We start from the raw sequence: 22,746 nt of genomic DNA on the forward strand, positions 1-22,746 counted from the left end.
CCTATTGCCCACACTGAATCCCCCTGGGAACTGGCAGTGTTCCTATGGGTTAAAGATCTGCTTCTGTAACAACAAACCTCTCCTTCAGTGGTAGCATGAGCAGGCCTAAATTATTTGGAATTTCTGCCAATATAAAAGTTGTGAGAGTGACACTTGTACTTCCATATCTCAGTCCGCAAGTACTGCACATAAGTTATGCAATGTTACCCTAAACACGACAAAGACCATGTTTGGAGAGTAGTCGAAAGTAAAACTACTGTTATATTTGCAATGGGTTGGCACAAAATCCAACTTCTGTACATTCTTCTCTCTTAAATCAGCCACCTGAGTTACAAAGGCTATAAACAATCTGTTTATGCAGCAGATTGTATCAAGAGCTTCTGGGGATGAAAAACTCAAAGCATTCCCATTCCTCAAAGCTTCTCAGTAGTTTTAAATAAAAGCATATATTTATCAAGAAGTTGAAATACATAGTGCTAAACTTGCAGCTTTCGAGGAAAGTAACATTAATAAATTACTCATCTAAATAGCTCTTAGAGTAACATAATGGAACATGTTCTTCAAAAGATTTAAAATATACGCAGTCTTAGCAGCTTAGTTTCTAATATCACTGCTGTACACCAAATTCTCCAGAAACAACTCTGCAGAGAACTACTGTCATCCCCCCAAACAATTAATTACAGTCCATTCTATCCTTTCATCTACAAGTGGTCTCCAGATCATTTTGCATCTGAAAGTAAATAAATAAAGCAGCTGCCTCAATTCAAATAACCAGCACTCTGGAACACTCTCTCTTGCTTTAGTAGCTTTTGTTGGCAGTGACTTCACTCCATCATTATCTTCATAAATATTTTCCCATAAACTGAAGTTTTCTTTGGTTTATTACCTACCTGTGAATTGATAGCTTCAAAACACCTATTATTGGCAGGGCAATCATTGTGAGATGCTGTGCTGTTTGAAACAGTAATTTGACAATGTTTTTTCAATGTGGAGACATTTCAAATTTATCTATGATCAGGTATAAATCTTCTATTAACATCCCATGGTTCTGTTATTTATATTATGGTAGCACCGATGGGCTCCAGCCATAGATCTGAGCCCTACTGTGCCAGGCCCTATATAAACACAAAGAGACAATCCCAGCCCTGAAGAGCTTACAGCTTAAGCACAAGATGAGAGACCATGGGCAGATGCAGTAGAGAGGGAAGTTCAAGGTAACAGTGAGACAACACAGGTCAGTATAAGCAGCAGCAGCCATCAGAGTCAACCAGCTCCTAACCATTGCAAATTTTTTTATACGCATCCCAGAAGAGAATTTAAAGAACAATGAGGAGGACTTCATTAACATTCTAGATGAATACATTCCATCTATGGTTGGAGGAAGGAAGAGGCACATAATGTTAAGGATGACCAATACAAAGTTATTTTCATTATGTACCGTAATTGGCTGAGCAAAGTGAGGTCCTATATTCAATTGGATGGCGTTTCTCTGTTGGGCATATACTGTTTCAGTTCATTTTGAAATCTAATATCAATACATGCAAAAGTCAGTAAATAGTTCATGAAAAATTATAATACAACTGTTTACTGCATCAGTGTATCAGTAAAGGCAGAACTAGCTTTTACCTGCCAGCATTACAAAGAGTCTTTTAGTTTCAAAAACTGGAGCCAAATTAAACGTCTTTTTTCAAGGGGAGTATTGAACAATACACTGGCATATATTTACATTGCTCTCTTTTTATTACTCATTCGCACAACATCCTAAAATTAGTCCTTAAAATGCAGTTTGGCAAAGTGATTAATATCAGCACGTTTGTTGCATTGGTATCCTGTGTATTTTCAATGTATGCCAAGGGCTTGTCTACATGGGAAAAAAAATGGGCCATAGCAGCTGGTGCACACTAACTATTCTGCACTAACTGCCCCAGTAGACACTCTTACTGCACACTAAAAATGTCTTTGTGCACAGTAGCTTACTGCACTTTGGAAGTTGATTAAGCTAAATTACCTGTAGGCATTCAATGCCTAATAAGTGTCCACACAGGTAGCTGGTAGGCAATAGCTAGTGTGCTCTAAATTCACACCCTAGATTACTTTGCACTTACTTCCTTGTGTAGGCAAGCCCTTAGTTTAATGATAAAAATAAGTTTGTGCTGGCTTGTACATCCTCAGCAAAATTGTTAACTAAGATAGAAATGCAGTTTCTGTCATGCCTTATACTTAAACAACCCCTGTAGAGATCGCATGGTTGTATACAGGTAATGGAGGATGGAATCGGAAGACTAAGAGACTGCATGTGTATCGCTGGGGACAAAATAGAGCCTGTAAAATCTTTATTACAGACGGTGGGATATTATAGGGACCCAACATAACTTTCCGATTGCACGGAGAAGTTATTAAAGTGGCAGTTAGAAAAACCCCACCTGACTTTAATTGTAAACTAAACAAATTTGATCTCGAGTGTCTGAGAAATAGCCACGGAACTAGACAATATCACTTTTACAGTCACGATTAAAATGCAGTTCTCTGAAAACAATGTGTCTTGCAGGAGTTTTCTAGGTAGAATGCGTAAGAGAGCCAACTGTTTGGCTACAATTAGAAAATAAACATCAAAAATACATCTCAGTAACAGTATGTGATACGTGATAGATTTAACTAATGCTTTTCTCACAATTTAAGGAAGAGTAAATATAATAATAATATTATCCTATTATGTATCAACTTGTACAGTAATACATAAGATCTCTTAGTTAGGAATTAAGCAATTCTGGATGATCAGAGATCAAGTTATAGTAAACCTATTTCATGTGTGTTAATATATGATGTGAAAGACTTGTTAAGTGATTAATACTTTCCCTGCATGTGACAAGCTATTAAGCATCTTATACATGTATGCAACAGTGATACTAATAAAGCTTGTATTAGTGAGAAAAAGGATGGCCTACAGGCCAAAACACAGGACAGAGTCAGATGATATGGGTTCTGGTTGCAGCTGTGCCACTGACTTGCAGTGTGACTTTAGATGAGTCACTTATCTGTGCCTCAGTTTCCCCATCTGTAAAATGGGGGCAGATACTTCCCTACACATTTGTGCAAGAAGACTACAGGACCAAAGCAAGCTCCAGTGTAGGTAGACATATCTCCACTGAAGACTATGAATGCGTTACACATCACAGCAGTTTTCCTCATATTTGTAAAGTGCATAATATTAGCATTTATCAAGAGAAAAAGATTCAACACTAAAACTAAGCCCTTTGAAAGAGATACAAAAGAAATTAACAAAAGAATGTCTTGCACTGAGGTTATGTATTTAACAGTTTTACATGTAATATTTATATATAAAAACTTTAAGTGCTTTTCTCCAATTTAAAAATCTAAAGAATTCAAAAATAAGGCATTCAATATTTGAAAAAGTACAGATTTACAAAATGTGTATATTCTTTCATGAAAACTCCACATCAACATTATACACTTGGAAAAAAAAATACAAACAGGATATATTACAAATTTATGTAGCAATAACTTAGTTCATACCATGCAATAAAAAGTACATTAATCAAGATACACAAGCTTTTAAAGTTTCTAAACTGAAGGGCTTAATTTTTTTGCAAACATGTTTGTATGCAAATCCTTAGAACTTGTGGCACTTAAAATTTCTGGTAGCCTTTCTACTGAGTGTTAAATTGGACACAATGATTATGAAGAGGAAGATTAACAAAGTAGTCATCTATTATGAATCGTTCCAGCTTTGCTCAACAATAGCTGAAACTCTTTTCTCATATTCACGTTTGTTTTCCTGATAAAGTTGTGCTGCCTGACTGTTTGCAGGACTGTTTGGATTAGGTTCATCAAGCAGAGACTGTGAGAGGACGGGGAAAGAAAAAAAAATAAGATACTTGGACCAGTATGTTCTTGATAGTAATTTCATTAAACACACACACCATGGGGAACAACAGGATGCTGATTTTGCAACTAGCTTAAGCTCTGCACTCCTGGGGGAATTCTGTGCCATTGCACAATGCAGAATTTCATGTTTCCTCCTCGACAGAATTGGGGATGCAGAGCTGCTGACTGCCACTAAGGGCCGCTGGACTCTGCAGAGCCCAGCTCACAGTAAGCACAGCACCCAGCATCCTCATTCTCGCTGGGACGGGAGAGGACCTGGGAGACCCAGGTCTGGCAAAGGCTGAGGAAGAACAGGGATGCACCACACCACATACCCAGACAGAACAGTAAAGAAGCTGAGGTGAGTAAAGGCTCTGGGGCTGAGGATGTCTAGGTCAGGGGGTGCCACGCCACTGGGGGGAGGAGGGTGCGGGTATCTCTGGGGGCCCTACACAGCCCCCTCCAGTACTCCCCAACTGAAACTAGGTTGTCATAGGGTTTCTTTAACTCTCTACTCCTAAGGGAATCTCTTTTGTTGTTGTGTGTATTGCTGGCACACTTGTTGACAAGTACTTTGAAATAAATTACCAAAATAATTGAAAATGGAGTGATTACATTGTGTTATTTTGACACATAAAATATGCAGATTTTTGCAGAATTTTAAAATATTGCACATAATTTTTAATTTTTTTGGTGCAGAATTCCCCCAGAAGTAGTCCTAACATATGAAATAGTTCCATCCTAAATTAATGCAGTCCAAGTAGCTGGATTCCAGTAATACTGGCTCTTTAACGATTTCACAAGCATAACGAAACATAGGCTTCAAAATAAAATAGTTAACATTTCTCACACACACCCTGGCCTTAAATACATAAAAATTACTGTCACATCTGGAATAATAATGGTCAGGAAAATTAATCAAAATAAATGTCCTCCTATAAGCATTCCCTGACAGGATTATTTTTATTGCTTAGAAATAAAGTGAATATATAGTTCATCAACTAACTAGTCTTTAAAATAAGCTTAAAAACTCATGATTACTTTTCAGTACAGTCCATTGGTGTTGATGCTGTTTATTTCACTGTATCATCGGTTTTGTGAAGGAGGGTAATCATCATATACTTAGCTTGCTAAAAATTACCTGAATTGAAGTTAAAATAGATGAAACATCATACGTTGGACTCCAGCGATTCTGAAGGATGTCTAAACATATGCTACCATCCGCATAAACTGTAAACAGAACACAGAAATTATTTAAAACTCCGGCCATTTTTAATTTGTTGTGATTAAACACTGCATGAATGGATGCACTATTTATATTGGAATGTGACAATTCAGTTTCACTAAACATTTTAGGAAGCATGAAAGGGAAATAAAGTGTTCTTCTGAGGAGAGCATTTTTGTAAGAATCGGACACCAGTTTTATACCTTGTATTTAGGGGAAAATACATACTTTGTTTGCTTTCAGTAACGTAAGAGGAGAGGAAGGATGGTCCAGTACTTGGGGCTCTAGCCTGGAATGTGGGAGCTCTGGCTTCAATTCCCTCCTCCATTTGTATGATCTTGGGCAAGTCACTTAGTCTGTTCATGACTCAGTTTCCTATGTGTAAACCAGAGATAACAGTATTTCCCTACCTCACAGAGGTGTTGTGAGGATAATTATGTTAAAAGATTGTGAGGAACTCAGATACTATGGTAATAAGGGCCATATGAAGTACCTAAAAAAGAGATACTGGAGTTCTTGATGTTTCACAGTGGGGAGAAAGAAATGGGTAGGCAGATTTGAATTTGGGTAGGGTATGCCTACATTTCTCATGGCCCATGTGATGGAAGAATCATCCCAGTGCTACATCTGCCACAGTGCTGAATCAAACTGATGTGATGCCAGTGATCTTCACTCAGTGTTTCCCCAACAGGAACACTAGTATTCTAGAGCAGCAGAGGTATAATTATACTCCTTTGCAGCTTCTTAGAGAAGGGGAAAAAATACAGCTTATCTACCCCTCACACCAAGTGTCTCGTGAAGTGTCTCTGGAGCATGACTGGAGAAGCACTAAGGATCCAATCCTGCTCCCAGTGAAGTTAAGATTCCTGCTAACTTGAATTGGTGCAGGATCGTGACACATATGCACACAAAGGGTTTGGCTACACTTGCAGCTGTACAGCGCTGGGAGTTAAAGCTGTCTTCGTACAGCTGTGCAGGGAAAGCGCTGCAGTGTGGCCACACTGCCTTGCAAATTCCGACCACTTCCCCCACCCCTCTCTCATTCACTCTTAAATGCAAATAGCCTTCAGACCAGATAAGCAGCTGCTCCAACAGACTCCCTTCCCGCCCCCGCCGTGTTGTTTCTCTCCTCAAGCAAACACTAGCTGTGGACATTCCCTGCCTGCCTCTGCTCAAGCAAAAAATTGCTGTGTTTTTTAGATAAGCAGCACCAGAAGCCCCAAGTTCATAACAAAACAAAGGGAGGCATCATAACAAAACAAAGAGAGTTCTTTAGTTAAAAGCATTATGGGAAAATTCCAGAGGTCAGTTACAGTGTAGTAAGATTAATCACTGTTTACACTGGCACTCCAGCACTGTAGCACCAGCGCTGTTCTCTTTATTCCTCTCGTCCATGTGGAGTACAACCAGCGCTGTAGCCAGGGAGATACAGCGCTGTACGTGCCTTGCCAGTGTGGATGTGGAGTAAGTTGCAGTGCTGTAAAGCCACTACCAGCGCTGCAACTCTCCAGTGTAGCCAAGGCCAAAGGAAATGTAATCCTGATGAAAAAAGGGAACAGAGAAAAGAACCAAGAGCAAAGGAGAGAGGCACACAACGGAGGAGGTCACAACTCAGGCTATGTCTACACTACTATGGAATCAACGCTTCAGCGATCAATGTACTGGGGGGTCGATTTAGCGGATCTAGTGGAAACTTGCTAAATCGACAGCAGAGTGCTCTCCAGTCAACCCCAGTACTTCATTAGGAACAAGAGAAGTAAGGTAAGTTGATAGGAGAGTGTATCCTGTCAACCCAGCACAGTGTAGACACCGCAGTAAGTCGACCTAAGCTACATTGACTCCAGCTACATTATTCATGTAGACATAGCCTCAGGTAGCTAGTGACAGGTATCAGGCTCTGAATTCAGTCCCTTGCTGCTTAGGCCAGCAATACTTCAGAAGTAGTTCATTCAATTTTTAAGAGAATAATTATATCATCATTCTAGCAGGCTGAAGAAACAGCTTTGATAAGGTTTAAAAAAAAAAATACACTAAGGTCCCCTCTGCCAAACAGAAGATTGCCACTATTCAAGACAGGTAGGTGCAATGGAACAAGGAAGTAAAAGGGATTATACAAAAGACCTTCCTAAAAATGAAGGAGCAGAAGAGGAAAACAAATTAAGTGTTTGACTTTAGTGAGAGCAGGAGAAAAGAGATCCAGAAATAAAGCATCTTGCTAAAATGGAAAGTTCCCAGAAATCAACACTGGCTATAAGAGAGTAGGATAGCAATAGTCTAAGATATTTCATTTCCTCATTGGCTAATATTTGCATTAGCTAACAAGACTGCACAATGATTACAGAATCCAGAAGTAGCTTCTTCTAACTAAGTTTACTGGCACCAGGATATTTACTTTGAAAAAAAATGTTAAACGTTGCTGAGCTTCAGGCTGTGATATCACACTATTCTATTCTACATTTGTTTTGGCTAAATAAGTATGAATACTCACCATTCGGATGAAACATTTTTGATAAAAATCTAACAGTTGGAGGCTTATTTGGGTATTCTTCTGAAAATTCTATTATTAGTTTAAAAGTACCTGTCCAAGAAAGCAAATACAAAAACATCATGTAACTATAATTGTATCAAAACATCTCTGTGAACACTTGATGTCATATTTATATTTCAAATGCCAATAAAACTGATATGTATTGCCATGAACAAAAATAGCATCAGCATCTTTGTAAAATTTAGAGGAGCCTACTCAATACACAGAAAAGCAACTATTTGAATAGAGTACAACTTCAGTTATCTAAAAATTGTAACCGACACTTAGAAAAATCCTCCAGTGGTCTGAACTATGTTATTATCAGATACTGGGAAGGTGACACTGCACTTGGACAGCAGGAAGTTTTGGATAACTTTATGTGACCAATAGTTTAAAGAGAAAAAAAAAAGGGGGGGAAGAGAGTGAGCGCACTAATCTGTCATTTTGTTCAGCCAAAGTTTCCAAATGATTCCTGTTTTGACAGTTTTTGGGATTCGGTGAATCAGAAGGTAAGAGTTTTCCTGCCTGGATCAAACACTTCTAAAGAAGAATTTTTTTTAAAGGTGAAATACTGAATTTCTGTTGACACCATTAATCAACAACTTAAAAATAATGACTATCATCACCCACTAGCTATTTTAGTGTCTCTTCAGTAGGCCTGACCTTCCAGTGCTTAGTCATTGAAATCTATCGGAGTTTGACCTAAAATGGACTATGGCTGAGCCCAGTACATGAAAAGATGGATTTTTATAACAAATGGCTTCAACCTTTAAAACTTGAGACTGATTTACTGAAAAATATTTATTAGGGACCAGTGAATATGTATGCCACATATCGCCAATTTCAACCAATTTCTATCCACTTCCACCCAATTTCTCCCTTCCCTACACACACAGTAAGCTATTTTCTGACTTGCAAGAAAAGTAGAAAGCCCTGTTAATGACCATTCCTTGCATAACTGAAACGACTCCCCCTTTCTGCATATACAGTAGATATTACACTTATACAGTTCTTTCGTGTTTGTTTACAATTTGATCTTTTTCATTAAAACAGTTTTATACAGAGATCAATTCAAGATTATTTCCTCTTGCTCTTAATAAAATCTGATTTACCTTTGTGTTGTATCATGTGCTAAAGACAAAGCCATATGTAACCAGAGAGCATGAAAATCTTTGTGACTAGGCATAAGACATATGAAACAGTCCGATGGTATTAGCCTTCAGCATCTCCTACTGAACATTCCACTCTCTCTGTATATAAACACTTCTAGATATGGCCACTGTTTCACAGGATTACAGTTACTCATCAACCACTGTAGAGAAAAGACAATGCACTGGCACGAGTTCTGGTCAAAATACTGTAGTCTCTGTTAGACAGCAAGCCCTTACCAACTCACATTGTCTGTTGGCTTGCTTTTTCTAGTTCAAAATTAAGTTGTGTGTGTATTATGGCTATAAAAAAAAAAACCAACAACATACAACATTTTATATATAGGAAATATAAAAATCTTTCTTAAAAGCAATGCTGGGATCATTTCTGAAAGAGAAGGGAATAAAAAAAATTAGTTACCTACCATCCTCAAAAGGGGTACCTTCTGGCCTAGAAATAAAAATATAAATATATTTATCTATTTTTACACAGGCACCCAAACCTCCCCCATCCCCTTCAAAATAGAAATGGGGGGTGGGGTGGGGGAGAGTAAAGAATTAAGATGCAACTCCTTGATATTTCCCAGGATACTCAAAGTACTCTCCTATTAAACTGGTAACTTGGTTTTTAATCCAGAAATTGGATTTCTTACAACTGATCCAGGACAATAACTATTTCGTAAAATGGGGACGACCAGAATCAATGGGAAGATTCAGATTCACTAAAACTGCAATAAGATCACTAGCAAAGTACTAGGATTTATGATAAGACTGAATTGGTTTAATAATCCATGAGATACCTAATGTAACTAGACAAGTTCTGCCCACAGAATTGTATTGTAAACCAATCTGGTCACTGCTAACATCTAAATTTGTCTGCAAAGGGCATGGAATTCTTATGTGCTTCTCGGGGGGAATCCTGCTTTTTCTTGTTTTCCTACCCAATCTTCAACATAATCTCCTTTGCTTTCACTATGAATTGATACAAATTTAAAAAAAAAGACAAGAAAATGGACATTATAAGGCTACAGAAGGACAAAAATGTAGCTGCTTTCCTTGAGTGCTCTACTATGCCTCAGTATTCAAGGTTATAGATCATACAAACCTATTTCCTCATCAGAACATACTTACTAATTTTGCTGTTTTGTCTCAAACTCAGCATTTTGGCTTAGTACATGCACATAGTCTCAAGCATTTTCATAGAATCAGCCATTATCTAACTCAGGGGTAGGCAACCTATGGCACGGGTGCCAAAGGCAGCATGCAAGCTGATTTTCAGTGGCACTCGCGCTGCCCGGGTCCTAGCCACCGGTCCAGGGGGCTCTGCATTTCAATTTAATTTTAAATGAAGCTTCTTAAAACATTTTAAAAAGCCTTATTTATTTTACATACAAAAATAGTTTAGTTACATACTATAGACTTATAGAAAGAGACCTTCTAAAAATGTTAAAATGTATTACTGGCACACCAAACCTTAAATTAGAGTGAATAAATGAAGATTTGGCATACCACTTCTGAAAGGCTGCTGACCCCTGATCTAACTTATATTTAACCGTTTAGTATTATCTTCTCTACAGTGAGCAAAATTCTTCTCTTACCCAAATATAACTGCATTCCATTGCATAATGTTATTCTCAGATGGCGCACCACTGACACCCACAGGAGGGTCTTCTTGCAATCTAACAATTAAAAAAACAGAATATGAAAAAAATGTACGTTAAAATTATACACACACACACAGAGCCAAAGAGGGTAATACTCAGACAGAAACATGTAAGCATATCCAGAGTTTGTACCCATTTCTTCTTCACTACTAGAGAATTCAGGCTGTGGTTTGGAACACAGACTACATACTTCAGTGTTATATGCACATTAAATATTCCAGAGACAGAAGCCCACCAAGGGATGCAGATCAGGGTTCTCTCTTCGAATATTTTGTCAATATTATTAAGACAGATCCGCACCAAATAAATAAGTGAAGCATATGTTTCCTCATGCATGGAACACATCATCAAATACAAGAGCAGTTATGAAACATCTTGTACATCTGGTTTAAAACACCACATTGCAAATAATGAAATGAGCATTCAGAAAGACACCCGCTGGCTACAGCAGTGAAGAGAAAAAGATGTATAACCACAAATTGACACAACTAAACCGTAACTATTGTGGAAACCAACCAATTATATTTGTGTGAGGCACACATTGGAAACTAATAGAAGGGAACACAGATCAGGTTTTTCTTATGGTTTTTAATACTATGTGGACCAAATTTAGCCAGACCACACTGGCCTATTTTGGCTAGTAACCTGTTCTCTCAGTATGCTCAGTCAGACAACTTAAATGTCAACAGCATGAGCTACCTACTGCTTTGGCCAGGAAGAGAAGGAATGTGCACTTCAGAGGTAGCTTTGGCATTTAAATCAGGACAAAGTTTCACACACTGCACTGTGGGAAGGTCTTCAACTACAGAGAATTTGTGGTGTGGCCTGAACTGAAAGCTTAACTTGTTTGAACAGAGTCCAGAGATATTTAAGAGCTAGGAACAATATGGTATTTATAGCATTCACATTCCTTTTCTACAAGCAAAACTAAAAGCTGTAATTAAATTAATATTTCTCTGTAATTTTATTCAAAAGGAAGAAAAAAATCAGTATTCAGGTAGGTAATCTGTCATATTCCTTTCTCATCACCACCCTGTTGGTCACTATACAAAGCTTACATTCAAACAGTAATCAGAGTTCATAGCCGCACAGGTAAGCTGAATGGTCCTGGCTGCTATGTCACCCTAAAATAAACAGGAAACAAAACAAAAAAATATTCCCCATTCACTTCAGACAAGATTCTGACATTGTAAAGATACGTGATCTCAGTTTGCAGGCATAAAATGGACAGATCACATGTCTGATAGATTCGATTCCAAGTTTTAATGTATTTATTTAGATGTACTTTCCCTTCATATGTAAAATCTCCACTTCACTTACAATTTTAACAAAATAAAATAAAAAAATCACTGCTTCTAACAGCTATTCCTTTTCATTGGAATCATAATTACTTTAATTTTTACCGTCTATGTGACCCACTACAAGCAAAAAGATTTAATATCCTATTTTCATTTAACGGGAACTAAAAAGTGTTACGCTCAAATAATGCAATATCCACATGCAATGGGTGAGTTAAATGGCATCTAAAGCTCCACTCAGAGGTTCCTAGCTTTGTAGGTTCAAATCAGACTTTTAATATTGTATTACAAGGCTAGGTGAAGCCAGGGGCGGCTCCAGGGATTTTGCCGCCCCAAGCACAGCAGGCAGGCTGCCTCCAGCGGTTTGCCTGCAGAGGGTCCGCTGGTCCCGCAGCTTTGGCAGATCTCCCGCAGGCACCTGTGGGAGGTCCTCTGAAGCCACAGGACCAGCGGACCCTGTGCAGACACGCCTGTGGGAGGTCCACCAAAGCCATGGGACCAGCGGACCCTCTGCAGGCACACTGGCAGAGTGCCCCCCGCGGCTTGCAGCCCCAAGCACGCACTTGGCATATTGGGGCTTGGAGCCACCCCTGGGTGAAGCTACAAATACATATCTGTAAGGAGGCTCCCTGGCTCCCCGCTGCGCCTGACGAGGACGAGCCAGAGCAGGCGCCTCAGTGGGCGAAGTCAGCAAAGCCTGTCCCCGCCCCCCAGAAGTCAAGGGGCAGGACAGGAAGTATAAAAGCCTGGCCCCAGCGCTCAGTTGGAGGCAGGCTGCCGGAGAGGACAGACGCTGGTGCCCGGGCTCCTGCCGGGCCGGACCTGCCCCGCGCCCACTACCCGGAGGAGCGCTGCCCAGACCTGCCCCGCGCCCACTACCCGGAGGAGCGCTGCCCAGACCTGCCCCGCGCCCACTACCCGGAGGAGCGCTGCCCAGACCTGCCCCGCGCCCACTACCCAGAGGAGCGCTGCCCAGACCTGCCCCGCGCCCACTACCCAGAGGAGCACTGGCCGGACCTGCCCCACGCCCACTACCCAGAGGAGCGCTGGCTGGACTTGCCTCAGACCCGGTACCCGGAGGAACGTCGGCCTGACCTGCCGTGTGCCCGATACCCCGAGGAGTGGCCTGAGCTTCCCCACGACCGGTACCCAGAGGAACCTATGGTCTGGGACCCATCAGACGACGCCGGCAAGAACCAGGTACCCAGAGAGGGGGAGGTTGGAAGTAGCCTGGGGGTAGCCGAGCCTGGTTTGGCTCCGGAAGAGCCCGAACCTATGTCAGTGTGTTGCGGCCAGGATCCCCACTGACCGCAGCGGGTCTTGACCGCTGCTAGGGCCCCGGGCTGGAACGCAGTGGAGTGGGAGGGCCAGCGTTCCCCCTGCCACCCGTAACCGGGTGGCAGACTCCCCCTCTTCCCGCCTATTGCCACTGCTCTGCCCTGACCCAAAGGGCCAGAGCGAATTAGACTTGTGTTTGGTGCCCCGCCCGAGCCAAGGGCCCGGGCTGATCCTGTGTTTGCTCAGCCCCTGCTAGGGGCCTGAGCCAGAACTATTACTGCCCGGCCTGTCCAAGGGCCTGGGCTGATACTGTGTTTGCTCAGCCCCGCTGGAGGCCTGAGCCTGAACTATTGCTGCCCGCCCTGTCCAAGGGCTGTGGCTTATTGACTTTGAGAGCCCCGACCCCGGCTAGAGGGCCGGGGCTCTACCCTGTTTACAGACCCTGTACCCCGCTCAACACCTGCCGAGGGCTAAGCCTACCCGGACTGCGGCACACAAGGAGGCGCCCTGGCTCCCCGCCGCGCCTGAGGGGGACGAGCCCCGACACAACCGGCTTACAATATCATACACATATGACCATGGTTTACAGATATAATATTGTGGTACCTGCAAATACAACTACACCTAAAAAGGAACACTATTAAAGTTGACTCGTTTCCAATTTATCAGCCACGTTAATTCATATCACGCTGAAACAAAGCATACAATTTAAAGCCCCTAACAATTAGCTTATAAAAGGCTTTTCTACATGCATAATAGATGCTGTACATAACATGTAATTAAATGACAAACTGGAACAGTTGTTCCAGAGTGTCTGTACTTCGGCACTTACCATTTTTTAAACAGAATATAACTACCGTACCTTTTTTCACGAAGGTGTAGAAAAAGGTCCTTGTTTACAAACATTTTTAAACAATGTGTGACAAACTATCAACCAGAATAGCATATACATGAATCCAGAAGTTTTCAGTAGTTCTGGCTTGTCTCAAGATGGGCACACAGAGGTACCAACAACCTGATCATTTTATTCACTTCAGCTGCAGTTGTGGATCTTCAGCACTGGGAGGATGGGGGCAAGGAGGGTAGAAGACCACCATGCAAAGTACCTCAAGGCAGGTACCCAAATACAGAGGCCCAAAAAATGAGGGAACATCTCTGAAAATGTTAGCTTTATTCACTAAGCATTTCACTTCTAGGCCCACAAAAAAGTTACAAAAACCAACCAGAGAATGTTGATATGTGATCTCCAAAGGCGTTTAAAAAAAAAAAAATCTTAAGTCTTTGAATATGAGAGTATATATGAGCATTTGAAACCTGCGTCAATATTTACAGGCTCAATATTCCCTCCCCTGTCAAGTTCCAGCCTGAAGCAAAGTTTGACATCATACAGCTAGTTCCCTTAAATTAGAGGGTTATTGCATCATGGAACCTCTCATATAATCAGAATGTGCTTCTTTAAATGTTATAACTAAGTGTTTGGTCTATAAACAATGGCTTTTACAAATAATACAGGTTTCCTAACAGAACCACAGGCAACATAATGAAAGGCTCTTTGGACATTTCTCATGCAAGCTGTTGACAGAGAAAGGACAGTGGCTATTGTTTAAAAGACATAAGCACCAACTTTTATCCTTAGATGCCTCCAGATGTCAGCATACTGTAAGCAGCAAAGAACTTTGGAGGAAGTAACCCAAAACAAAAGCAGCCTCCTTTCTACAGAGGCAGAGATTCAACTAATCCCTTTAGTGGGGCAGGATATTTTAACTTTCTTATCAAGATGTGTGTAGGAACAGCATTTACCATATAGACCCAAACTTGCTCAGCATCCCTGCCCCAAAGAGTACAGGGGAAAAAGACTGCTGGTCTGGTAGTCCTGACCCCAGTAACAGTGCTTTGACAAACCAGCATTTTGCCCTCTTACCAGCATTGAGAGGTTTTTGCATTCCTTGAGAGCAGACAAGCTAGAAAGTGAAAAGGTTGTTTCTGTATTATTAAGTCTCCCTTTCAAATAACAGTCCAGCATAGTGGAGGGAAAAGTGGACAAAGATAAATAAAGCCGATTAAATCCTAAACATGGAGAAGCCCTAAACTGGTGCACATAACTGATGCATTGGAAAATGTACAGATTCAGCGCAGTCCAGCTAATAAGGCCCTAGACTGGGCGTCAGCAGACTGGATTCTATTCCTAGCTCTGTTACTGACTTTGAGCAAGTCCCTTCACCTCTCCAGGCCTCAGTTTCCCCAAGTACGACACAGACAGCAATACCTACCTGCCCTTTGAGCTCAGGGGCTGGAGAGTGCTGTACAAGAGCCAAGCGTCACTCCTGGACCCCAGGCCATGGCAAGCCGATCCGCAGACAGATACCCGATCAGACACCTGACGGGTCTGCCCGCCCCCCCGCTTTACACCTGGGCAACGCCCGTCCAGCTCGCCAGGCCCCGAGGCCTTGCGGATTTGATTTGGCAGCCCGGGTGCGCCAGCCTCGGGGCCGCTCCCTAGGCCTGACTCACCCGGCTCACCGCGCCGACCCCAGCCCAGCAGCGGGGTGGAACAGGACAGGGGAACCGCCTGCGCCCCCACGCCAGGGGCACCCACAGCTGCTCCCACCCGGCAGCACCCAGGGGCTGGCTGCCGGGGAGCCCGCCGAGCCCCACGGGTACACGGCCCTGTGGTGGGGGTGCCGGGGGCTCCTACCCCTCTCCCCACAGCACGCCACGCAGCGCCACGAGCTTGGAGCAGCGCCCGCGGGGAGGCTCCTGCCCGGGCCAGGAGGGGCCTGCTACACGCAGGGCATGGCGGGACGCCAGTCAGACCCACGGGGGGGGGGGCATGAGGGGAGCCCCTGTGCTCCCTCGGGAGGGCACGACCCCGGCGCGCACCCGCTGGGGAGCCGGCCGAGGGGAGACGCTCACCTCTTGAAGTCCCTCATGAGCCTCCGCCTGGCCGGAGTGGACATGATCCTCTCTGGGAAAAGAGTCCCTGTTCCCAGGAGCCTCAGCACCGCTCACAGCGCGGCGGTCTCCCTCCCCAGCCTGCAGCGGCGGCGGCAGCGGCACAAACAACCCTGCAATGGCGTCTCCCTCCGCCTGGGGGAGGGAAAGTCACCGGCCCCCCTCTGCGACCGTACCACTGCTTCCGGTGGGGAGAGTGTGCGCGCGTGTCCGCCGTCAGAACGTACCACTGCGCCGGCCGCGGGGGGAGGTGGGGGAGAGGCAAGCCGCCGACGTTCTAGCCTCAGAACGCGCCGCGGCCCAGAGTAGGGAGCTGCGCCGTCAGCGAATGTTTGCGCGAGCCCAGCCCGGCTGGCAGGGAGCTGCCCTGGGGCAGGAGAACGCTCTGAAGGCACAGCTCGGTGTGTAACAGGCCCGCTGGGCTTTAGAAGCGGATGAATAATACACACAAACACGGGTGCTGGTGGAACTAGAGGTGCTGCCGCACTGCTGGCTTGAAGTGCATTCTAGGGTTTACTGTTTGGTTCAACGGCTCTCAGGGCCCCCCTCCCTCGCCAAATTGTGCTAGCAGGACTGCACACAGAGAAATACTGCGGCCCCTGCCCTGGGTACATCCTCAGCCGCCTTGGCAAATTCCTGCCTAGCCTCACCTGCCAGGTGGGCAGATGGGCGTGCCAGCTCCATAGGGTGAGCAAAGGGGAACGAGGGCTACAGCTCCCTCCCCCTGCCTTTTCTGCTTTGGAAGTGGATTGAGTTAAACCAGAGAGACTTCTTTTTATTCCAAAATAAGAACATCCACTCATGTGGAGCTATTTGGGAGTAGCTATTCTGCTTTAAGTTCACATCCCATCTTATCCCAAAAGGCCTTTCGTTTCATGTGTAAACCAGCCCCCATAGGGGCTATCAGGCACAGGGCATAGTTAATGCTGCTTTCAGCACAGTCCTCAGGAAGCAGATGCTATTGAAGCCATTCCTACACTAGGCCCGGCATGACCCGGTAGTGAAGACACAGCCTACACTGACAGAAGAGGTTTGTCCGTCTGTGTAGAGGTTTTTCCATTGGTGTAAGAACACCACCTTCCTGAGTTGGATTGCCAACTCTCCAGGATTGGCCTGGAGTCTCCAGGAATTAAAGATTAATATTTAAGTAAAGATTATGGTATGTGATTAAATCTCCAACCAAAATTGACAACCCTATCCTTGGACCCCCACAGAGACCCGTTCACAATGAAATGGGCACTCTATGGCAATTAAAGTGTGGAGCAGAGAAGCAGCTACACTGAATCTGTTCATATTTAAAATTTAGGTTGACATAGCCACATTGCTCAGGCATGTGAAAAATCCACACTCCTGAATAATGTAGCTATGCCAACCTAACCCTTAGTATGGACATTGACTTAACAACTGTCACTTGTTTCCTTACCTGCTTGCTTTTGCTTCCTGCTACCTATATACTTGAAGAGGAGCATCAGGCCCTTAATTATTTGTAACCCTTAACGCAGTATTTTAAAAACACCTGTGTTAGCTAATAATGGTGTTTTCTTATTACTAGATGAAGCAGATTCTAAACTAAAGCTACTTTGTGTGCTTTATTGGGGGATCCCATTGACCTAGGTGCCATGCAAACATATAGAAAGAGATGGTCCCTGCGCCAAAGAGTTTATAATGCAAGCCCCCCCATCCTGTAAATACTTATTCACATGCTTAATTTTAAGAATGTTTATATTTCCATTGTCACAAGACAATGGAACTGTTCACGTGCAAGTTAGGCATGTACATACATGTTTGCAGGGTCAGGGCTTAATATAAAGAAACAAAAATCTATAAAATCTTCCATTGTAATGGAAGACAGAAAGGATCTATTAAGCTAGCTAGTGCTAGTTCATACTTGTTAATGCAGAATTGTTTCTTACAACAGTAGGAAATAATTCCCTCTGCCCATGTGCCAAGTGATCTCTCTTTCCTCTTTCAAAATTGCTCCCCTGACTTCCTTCACTTTTATTCTATTGCAGGTCATTTCTAATTCTCTTGCATACCTGGCCTTCAAATTGTTTATATTGTGCAAATTAAATTATTAATTCTTCAGGGGAAGGACATTATCCAACGTTGTGTTTGTAAAAGCCATGTGCATGTTTGGCCCTATATAGGTAATAGATAATGAAATAAATAATAATAATAATAATAATAATGTTAGTTTAACAAAATTAATTGACTTCACTGTTGTTAATATACTGCATACCCTTACTACTGGGAACTCTGTGGTGGCAGTGGGGATACAATTCAGATCTCCTGGGCCAAAAGCATAGTTCCATACTCCTTGAAGGGGACCTTCACTACATTAGCGATTGGCAGAGTACAGCCTATGACACATAGCTGAGCAGTTATGATTCCATCCAGTAGAGGGCAGTGGTATCCATCAACACTGGCTAGTTCATTACAATATTCCACAGTGCTCTGTCCAAAATCAGATATAGTGGGACCATATCATATGAATTAATTTTAACTAATTAAGGGGGTATTTTATTTTATCCTGAGATTAAAGATACATTTTAATTAATTTATTTTCTTAGAAAAATAAAAACAAAGGTTTGTGCATTTTCTCTTTCAGGCAGTTATATGTAACACTATTATTTAAGTGGATTATGTGGAAGTTTTTTTAATCAAATTCATTCTGGGTTGTATTTTAAGTTAAATCACAATTGCAATAGTCAAAGTATGCAGTTAATATGCATGTGATTTTTGGGTTTCTCTTATAATTCTCTTGCTATGAAGATTTACTGAATCTTGGTAACCACATCTTCAGTAAATAACCAATTTTTGTTATTTACCGAAAACCTCACTGCAGGAGTCAGTCATTTTAGACATGTCTGCTGATATTGTTCTCCTACAGTACATTGTTAAATAGACTTTAACTTGTTATTGCAGTTACATCCTATTGTATTTCACTAAGGACATTTTAGTTAAAATATTACTTTCACTTTATCATGTATTATAACCAGGGCTGGTGCAAGGATGTTTTGTGCCCTAGGCGAAACTTACACCTTGCGCCCTCTCCCGTCCCCAAGACCCCGCTCTGAGGTGCCCCCTCCCCGCAGCAGCTTCCCCCATCCGCCCTAAAGTGCCCCCCCCAACCATGGCAGCTCCCCCCCTCCGCCCTGAGGCGCTCCCCCTGCAGCAGCTCCCCACTCTCCGCCCTGAGGCATCCCCCCCCACCCCAGCTCAACCCTGCTCTGCCTCCACCCTGAGCACACCGTCACTGCTTCACTTCTCCCGCCTCCCAGGCTTGCGGTGCCTAAGGTGGGAGAAGTGAAGCAGCTCACCCCTGCTCCGTCTCCTCCCCGAGCATGCCGTCGCTGCTTCAGTTCTCCCACCTCCCAGGCTTGTGGCGCCAATCAGCTTAGACACCATAAGCCTGGGAGGCGGGAGAAGTGAAGCAGCCACAGCATGCTAGGGGAGGGGGAGGAGGCGGGGCAGGGGTGAGCTGGGGCAGGGAGTTCCCCTGCATGCTGCCCCCCCCCTTACTTGCTGCAGGTGGCCCTTCCCGCGCTCCCCTGTCCCAGCTCCCTCCGCCTAAATGCCAGCGGCGGCCGGGGCGGCCAAAGATCTGACCGCAGTGGTCGCTGCCGAAGAAAATGCCGCCCCCCAAATCCTAGTGCCCTACGCGACTGCCTAGGTCGCCTAAACGGTTGCATCGGCTCTGACTATAACTCATCATGCAACACTGCGTTACAATGATTCATTATAAAAGGTTTTCAAACTAGACTTTTTTTCTTACTTGATCTCATATTTAAAACCATTGGGTTTTTTTCATTCAGGAATGTGCAGAATAACACTGTAGTGTCTAATACAATTGTCTGGTTTTAAGTCACTTATTGCATTTTTGTTATCTTGTTTTCTGTATGTAATCATAAATATATTGAGAGAGCTTGCTCAGTAGGACAGGTCACTTCACATATGTATAGACATTCTAAGAGTTCCTAAGGTGTTCACAGCTGCTGTTTGTTTGTTGTCCCGTAGATTAGCGGGAACAGTGCCTGGAATTATCTGTCCGCAGCAGACTCGCACATGATTGCCCCAGGCTGTCAGCCTGACTGGTGTGTGAACAAATATAACGTTGACGTCACACGCATCCTTTTGCCAAGCAGGGCGTCCGTGTGTATCCCGTGCGTGGGCAGGGTTTCTGACACGCACCCACGCTCTGTATTGCTTGTCAATGACGTGATAGGCAGCTGCATCGCTGTCGCTCCCCTCCCGCCCCCACCCCATCATTCCACCAATCACCGGCAGCCACCCACCTCTCTCTCCCGCCATTGAATCCCACCCCCACCTCTGCTCCAGACCCCCATCCCCATTAGCAGCCGCACCTTCTCCCCCTCTGCTGCCGGGGACCCCGCGCTTTGGCGTCACTTCCGGGTGGAACGCGGTGAGGTCACGGAAACGCCGCGGCCCGTGGGCGGATCCTGTGAGCGCTGTTGCTGTGGCTGGTGGTTGCTATGGTAACAGGGCCCGTGCGGGGGAGCCGTGCCGAGCGGAGATAGAAGGGCCCGGCATGGAAAGCCGGCTCGAGCAGGTCAGGTTAGCTCAGGGAGGCTGGGGCTGGGGGCTTGGAGCTGCCCGGGCCGGGGGGAGAGCCGAGGGGCTGGCAGGGGACGGGGGTGTGGCAGGGAGGCAGTGATGGCGGCTGGTAGCTAGGCTGGGGGGCAAGGGGGTTGAACTGGATGGGTAGCTAAGGCTGGGGGAGGACTGTGCTGGGTAGGGGCTGGTGGCTGGGCCGGGCAGCAGGGGATGTTGCCGTGGCTGGGAGCTGGTAGCTGGCAGGAGCCTGGGAGATTGTTGCTTTCAAGCATCAGGAGCAAGGGCTCAACTGATGAGTTTTTCCAATGTCTCTCTGGGATTCTAGGGGCAGCTGTCGTCCAGTCAGGGCCTTCCTCCGGTGCGTAATAAACCTGGCAAGGTGCGGAATGTAACTATTCTCTCCCCATGTATAGCCCTAGTAATTGGGAAGAAGGGAGGGTTTGGACTCTTCCTGAGGAATCATGTGCCCCCGTGTGGGGGAAGTGCCGATACGGCACCAAGAAACTCAGTATAAATTCCTAGACAGTTAGATCAGGGTTTCAGGGAGGATTTGGTTCTCTTTTTCAGGCACTGTGGGTGTGGGCAGTTCAGTTTCAGGTGAGAGATCCATGTGAAAGATTCTGGGCAAAGGGTAGCTACAGTCTGTCTCGATTCTCAAGAAGCACCTGCCATCTATAAAATGATCGAGGTTATTTTTGAAACATTTCCAGATCACAGAGTTTGAAAGAGTGAATCACAGTGTTATTCTGGCTTGCTTTCACCACACCCCAATAAATGTAGTGATTTTGATCTCACTGACTCGTCAGTGAAGGAGCTGTGATTTTCTCATTCTTATGCCCCTTCCTCATTTGTAGGTAAGAGCCAATTTTGTGTATTCATGTAATCAGTGGTACAAACTCTGTAGAGGTCAAGTTATTCTTCTCTTGGTTAAACCTTCTATTTCTTGTAATAAGATTAACTTTTTGAACAACAATCTTATTCACCTATACTGTATGAAATGAGGATGAACTTTTTAATAACTAAGTCTGGTGAATAAATTTATCATGAAATATGGCTAAATTAAAAACTTGTGGAGATATTCAGGAATTCCAAACAGAGATTATAAAGGAGGCCCTGCTCTCTGACCAAAGGAGTTTCCAGTGGACTGATATTGATCAACACTCTTTGGACTATGATGTTTATTTCACTGTTGGAGTGAACTTTCTCAAATATGTTAAATTTGACTTTATTTAGGTCAGGCCTGCACAACTCGTAAAGCGGCAAAGGCCACATTACTCCAAAGAAAACAGCTGAGAGCCGAAACCCCCCCGGCCCCGCGGAAACACCCCCCCCAGGACCTCCTGGCCCAGTGGAAACACCCCGCCCCAGCACCGCCCAGCCCTGCAGAAACAAACACTCCTTCCCCAGCACCGCCCCACCAGAACAGCTGTGGGCCAAAAAGGAAGGTTGGGAGTGGGGAGGTTATAGTTGATTTTAAATCAACCAGGAGCTGCCAGCTGAAGAGGTGGCTGGCTCAAATTAAAGGACCCGGGGATCTGGCGGCTGGGGGAACCCGGATCTTTGCGGGGCTGGAGCAGCGATTTAAAAGGCCCAGAGCTCCTGCTGCTGAGGGGAGCCCGAACCCTTTAAATCCCAGCCCCAGCCCATCCACTGGAGCCGCTGCCGGGATTCAAAGGGCTCTGGGCTGCCCGTGGTGGCGGGGAGCCTTGAGCCCTTTAAATCTCAGCTGTGACCGGGAATCTCTGCGGGCATCCCAGAGCCCTTTGAATCCTGGCTGCGGCTGGCAGGGCCGGCTTTAGGAAGTGCGGGGCCCAATTCAAACATTTTTGGTGGGGCCCCAGCAGGGATGACTGAAAAAAAAATATTTAAAAAAAAGCCTTTCATTTCTTAGCAACCGGTTCCCTACAAAAAGTTCTGCCAAAGTATGTATTTTTTGTACCAATAGGGTTACCATACGTCCGTATTTTCCTCGCGGATGGCGATTTAAAAACCAAAAAGCCTGACATGTCCGAGAAAATACAGATGTATGTTAACTCTGACTAAAGTTCTTTTTTAAAAAGATGGGTCTGAACTAGAAATGAGCTCCGCCACTCTCTGAGAGTGTGCTAGGGTGCACATGTCTGGGTCCCAGCTGCTCCCTGCCCACCTCATTGAAGCAGGTGTGCAGGGTTACTTCCCTGGGAACTGCAGGGCA

The 22,746-nt window shown here is 44.4% G+C and overlaps 2 protein-coding genes across 6 annotated transcripts in view; one reads left to right on the forward strand and one right to left on the reverse strand.

Annotated features, from left to right (window-relative positions):
- Window positions 1–3,288: 3,288 nt before the first annotated feature.
- Window positions 3,289–16,095, reverse strand: UBE2B (ubiquitin conjugating enzyme E2 B). 2 transcript variants are annotated; one of them, XM_030573644.1, is made up of 6 exons: window positions 15,939–16,095; window positions 10,384–10,464; window positions 9,211–9,236; window positions 7,599–7,688; window positions 5,027–5,115; window positions 3,289–3,859 (listed from the first exon to the last, which is right to left on the reverse strand). In XM_030573644.1, exons 1-6 carry the CDS (start codon window positions 15,980–15,982, stop codon window positions 3,731–3,733), a joined length of 459 nt encoding a protein of 152 aa, XP_030429504.1. In that variant the 5' UTR covers window positions 15,983–16,095; the 3' UTR covers window positions 3,289–3,730. The 2 variants fall into 2 exon arrangements, with proteins under 2 accessions (XP_030429504.1, XP_030429505.1); XM_030573645.1 differs by lacking the exon at window positions 15,939–16,095 and adding an exon at window positions 15,296–15,516.
- A 4,151-nt stretch (window positions 16,096–20,246) lies between these two features.
- Window positions 20,247–22,746, forward strand: part of LOC115656635 (serine/threonine-protein phosphatase 2A catalytic subunit alpha isoform) — an 80,379-nt gene continuing 77,879 nt past the window's right edge. Inside the window, exons 1-2 of one of the 4 annotated variants that reach the window (XM_030573638.1) lie at window positions 20,247–20,552; window positions 21,263–21,406. The gene's annotated coding sequence lies outside the window, so the exon portion shown is untranslated. The remainder of the gene's footprint in view (window positions 20,553–21,262; window positions 21,407–22,746) is intronic. The other 3 variants (XM_030573639.1, XM_030573641.1, XM_030573640.1) reach the window with 3 other exon arrangements.

The sequence above is a fragment of the Gopherus evgoodei genome, chromosome 8 (assembly GCF_007399415.2).
Source record: "Gopherus evgoodei ecotype Sinaloan lineage chromosome 8, rGopEvg1_v1.p, whole genome shotgun sequence".
In the NCBI taxonomy this organism is placed as follows: domain Eukaryota; kingdom Metazoa; phylum Chordata; order Testudines; family Testudinidae; genus Gopherus; species Gopherus evgoodei.

What these genes read in the sequence shown, in the direction of transcription:
- UBE2B (XM_030573644.1), bottom strand. Translation starts at nt 15,982, where the DNA reads ATGTCCACTCCGGCCAGGCGGAGGCTCATGAGGGACTTCAAGAG. An exon ending in AGGTACCCCTTTTGAGGATG is followed by an intron (nt 7,689 to 9,210) that starts GTAGGTAACTAA and finishes TTTCTTGGACAG; the next exon opens with GTACTTTTAAACTAATAATA. An exon ending in CTATTTTAACTTCAATTCAG is followed by an intron (nt 3,860 to 5,026) that starts GTAATTTTTAGC and finishes GTCCTCTCACAG; the next exon opens with TCTCTGCTTGATGAACCTAA.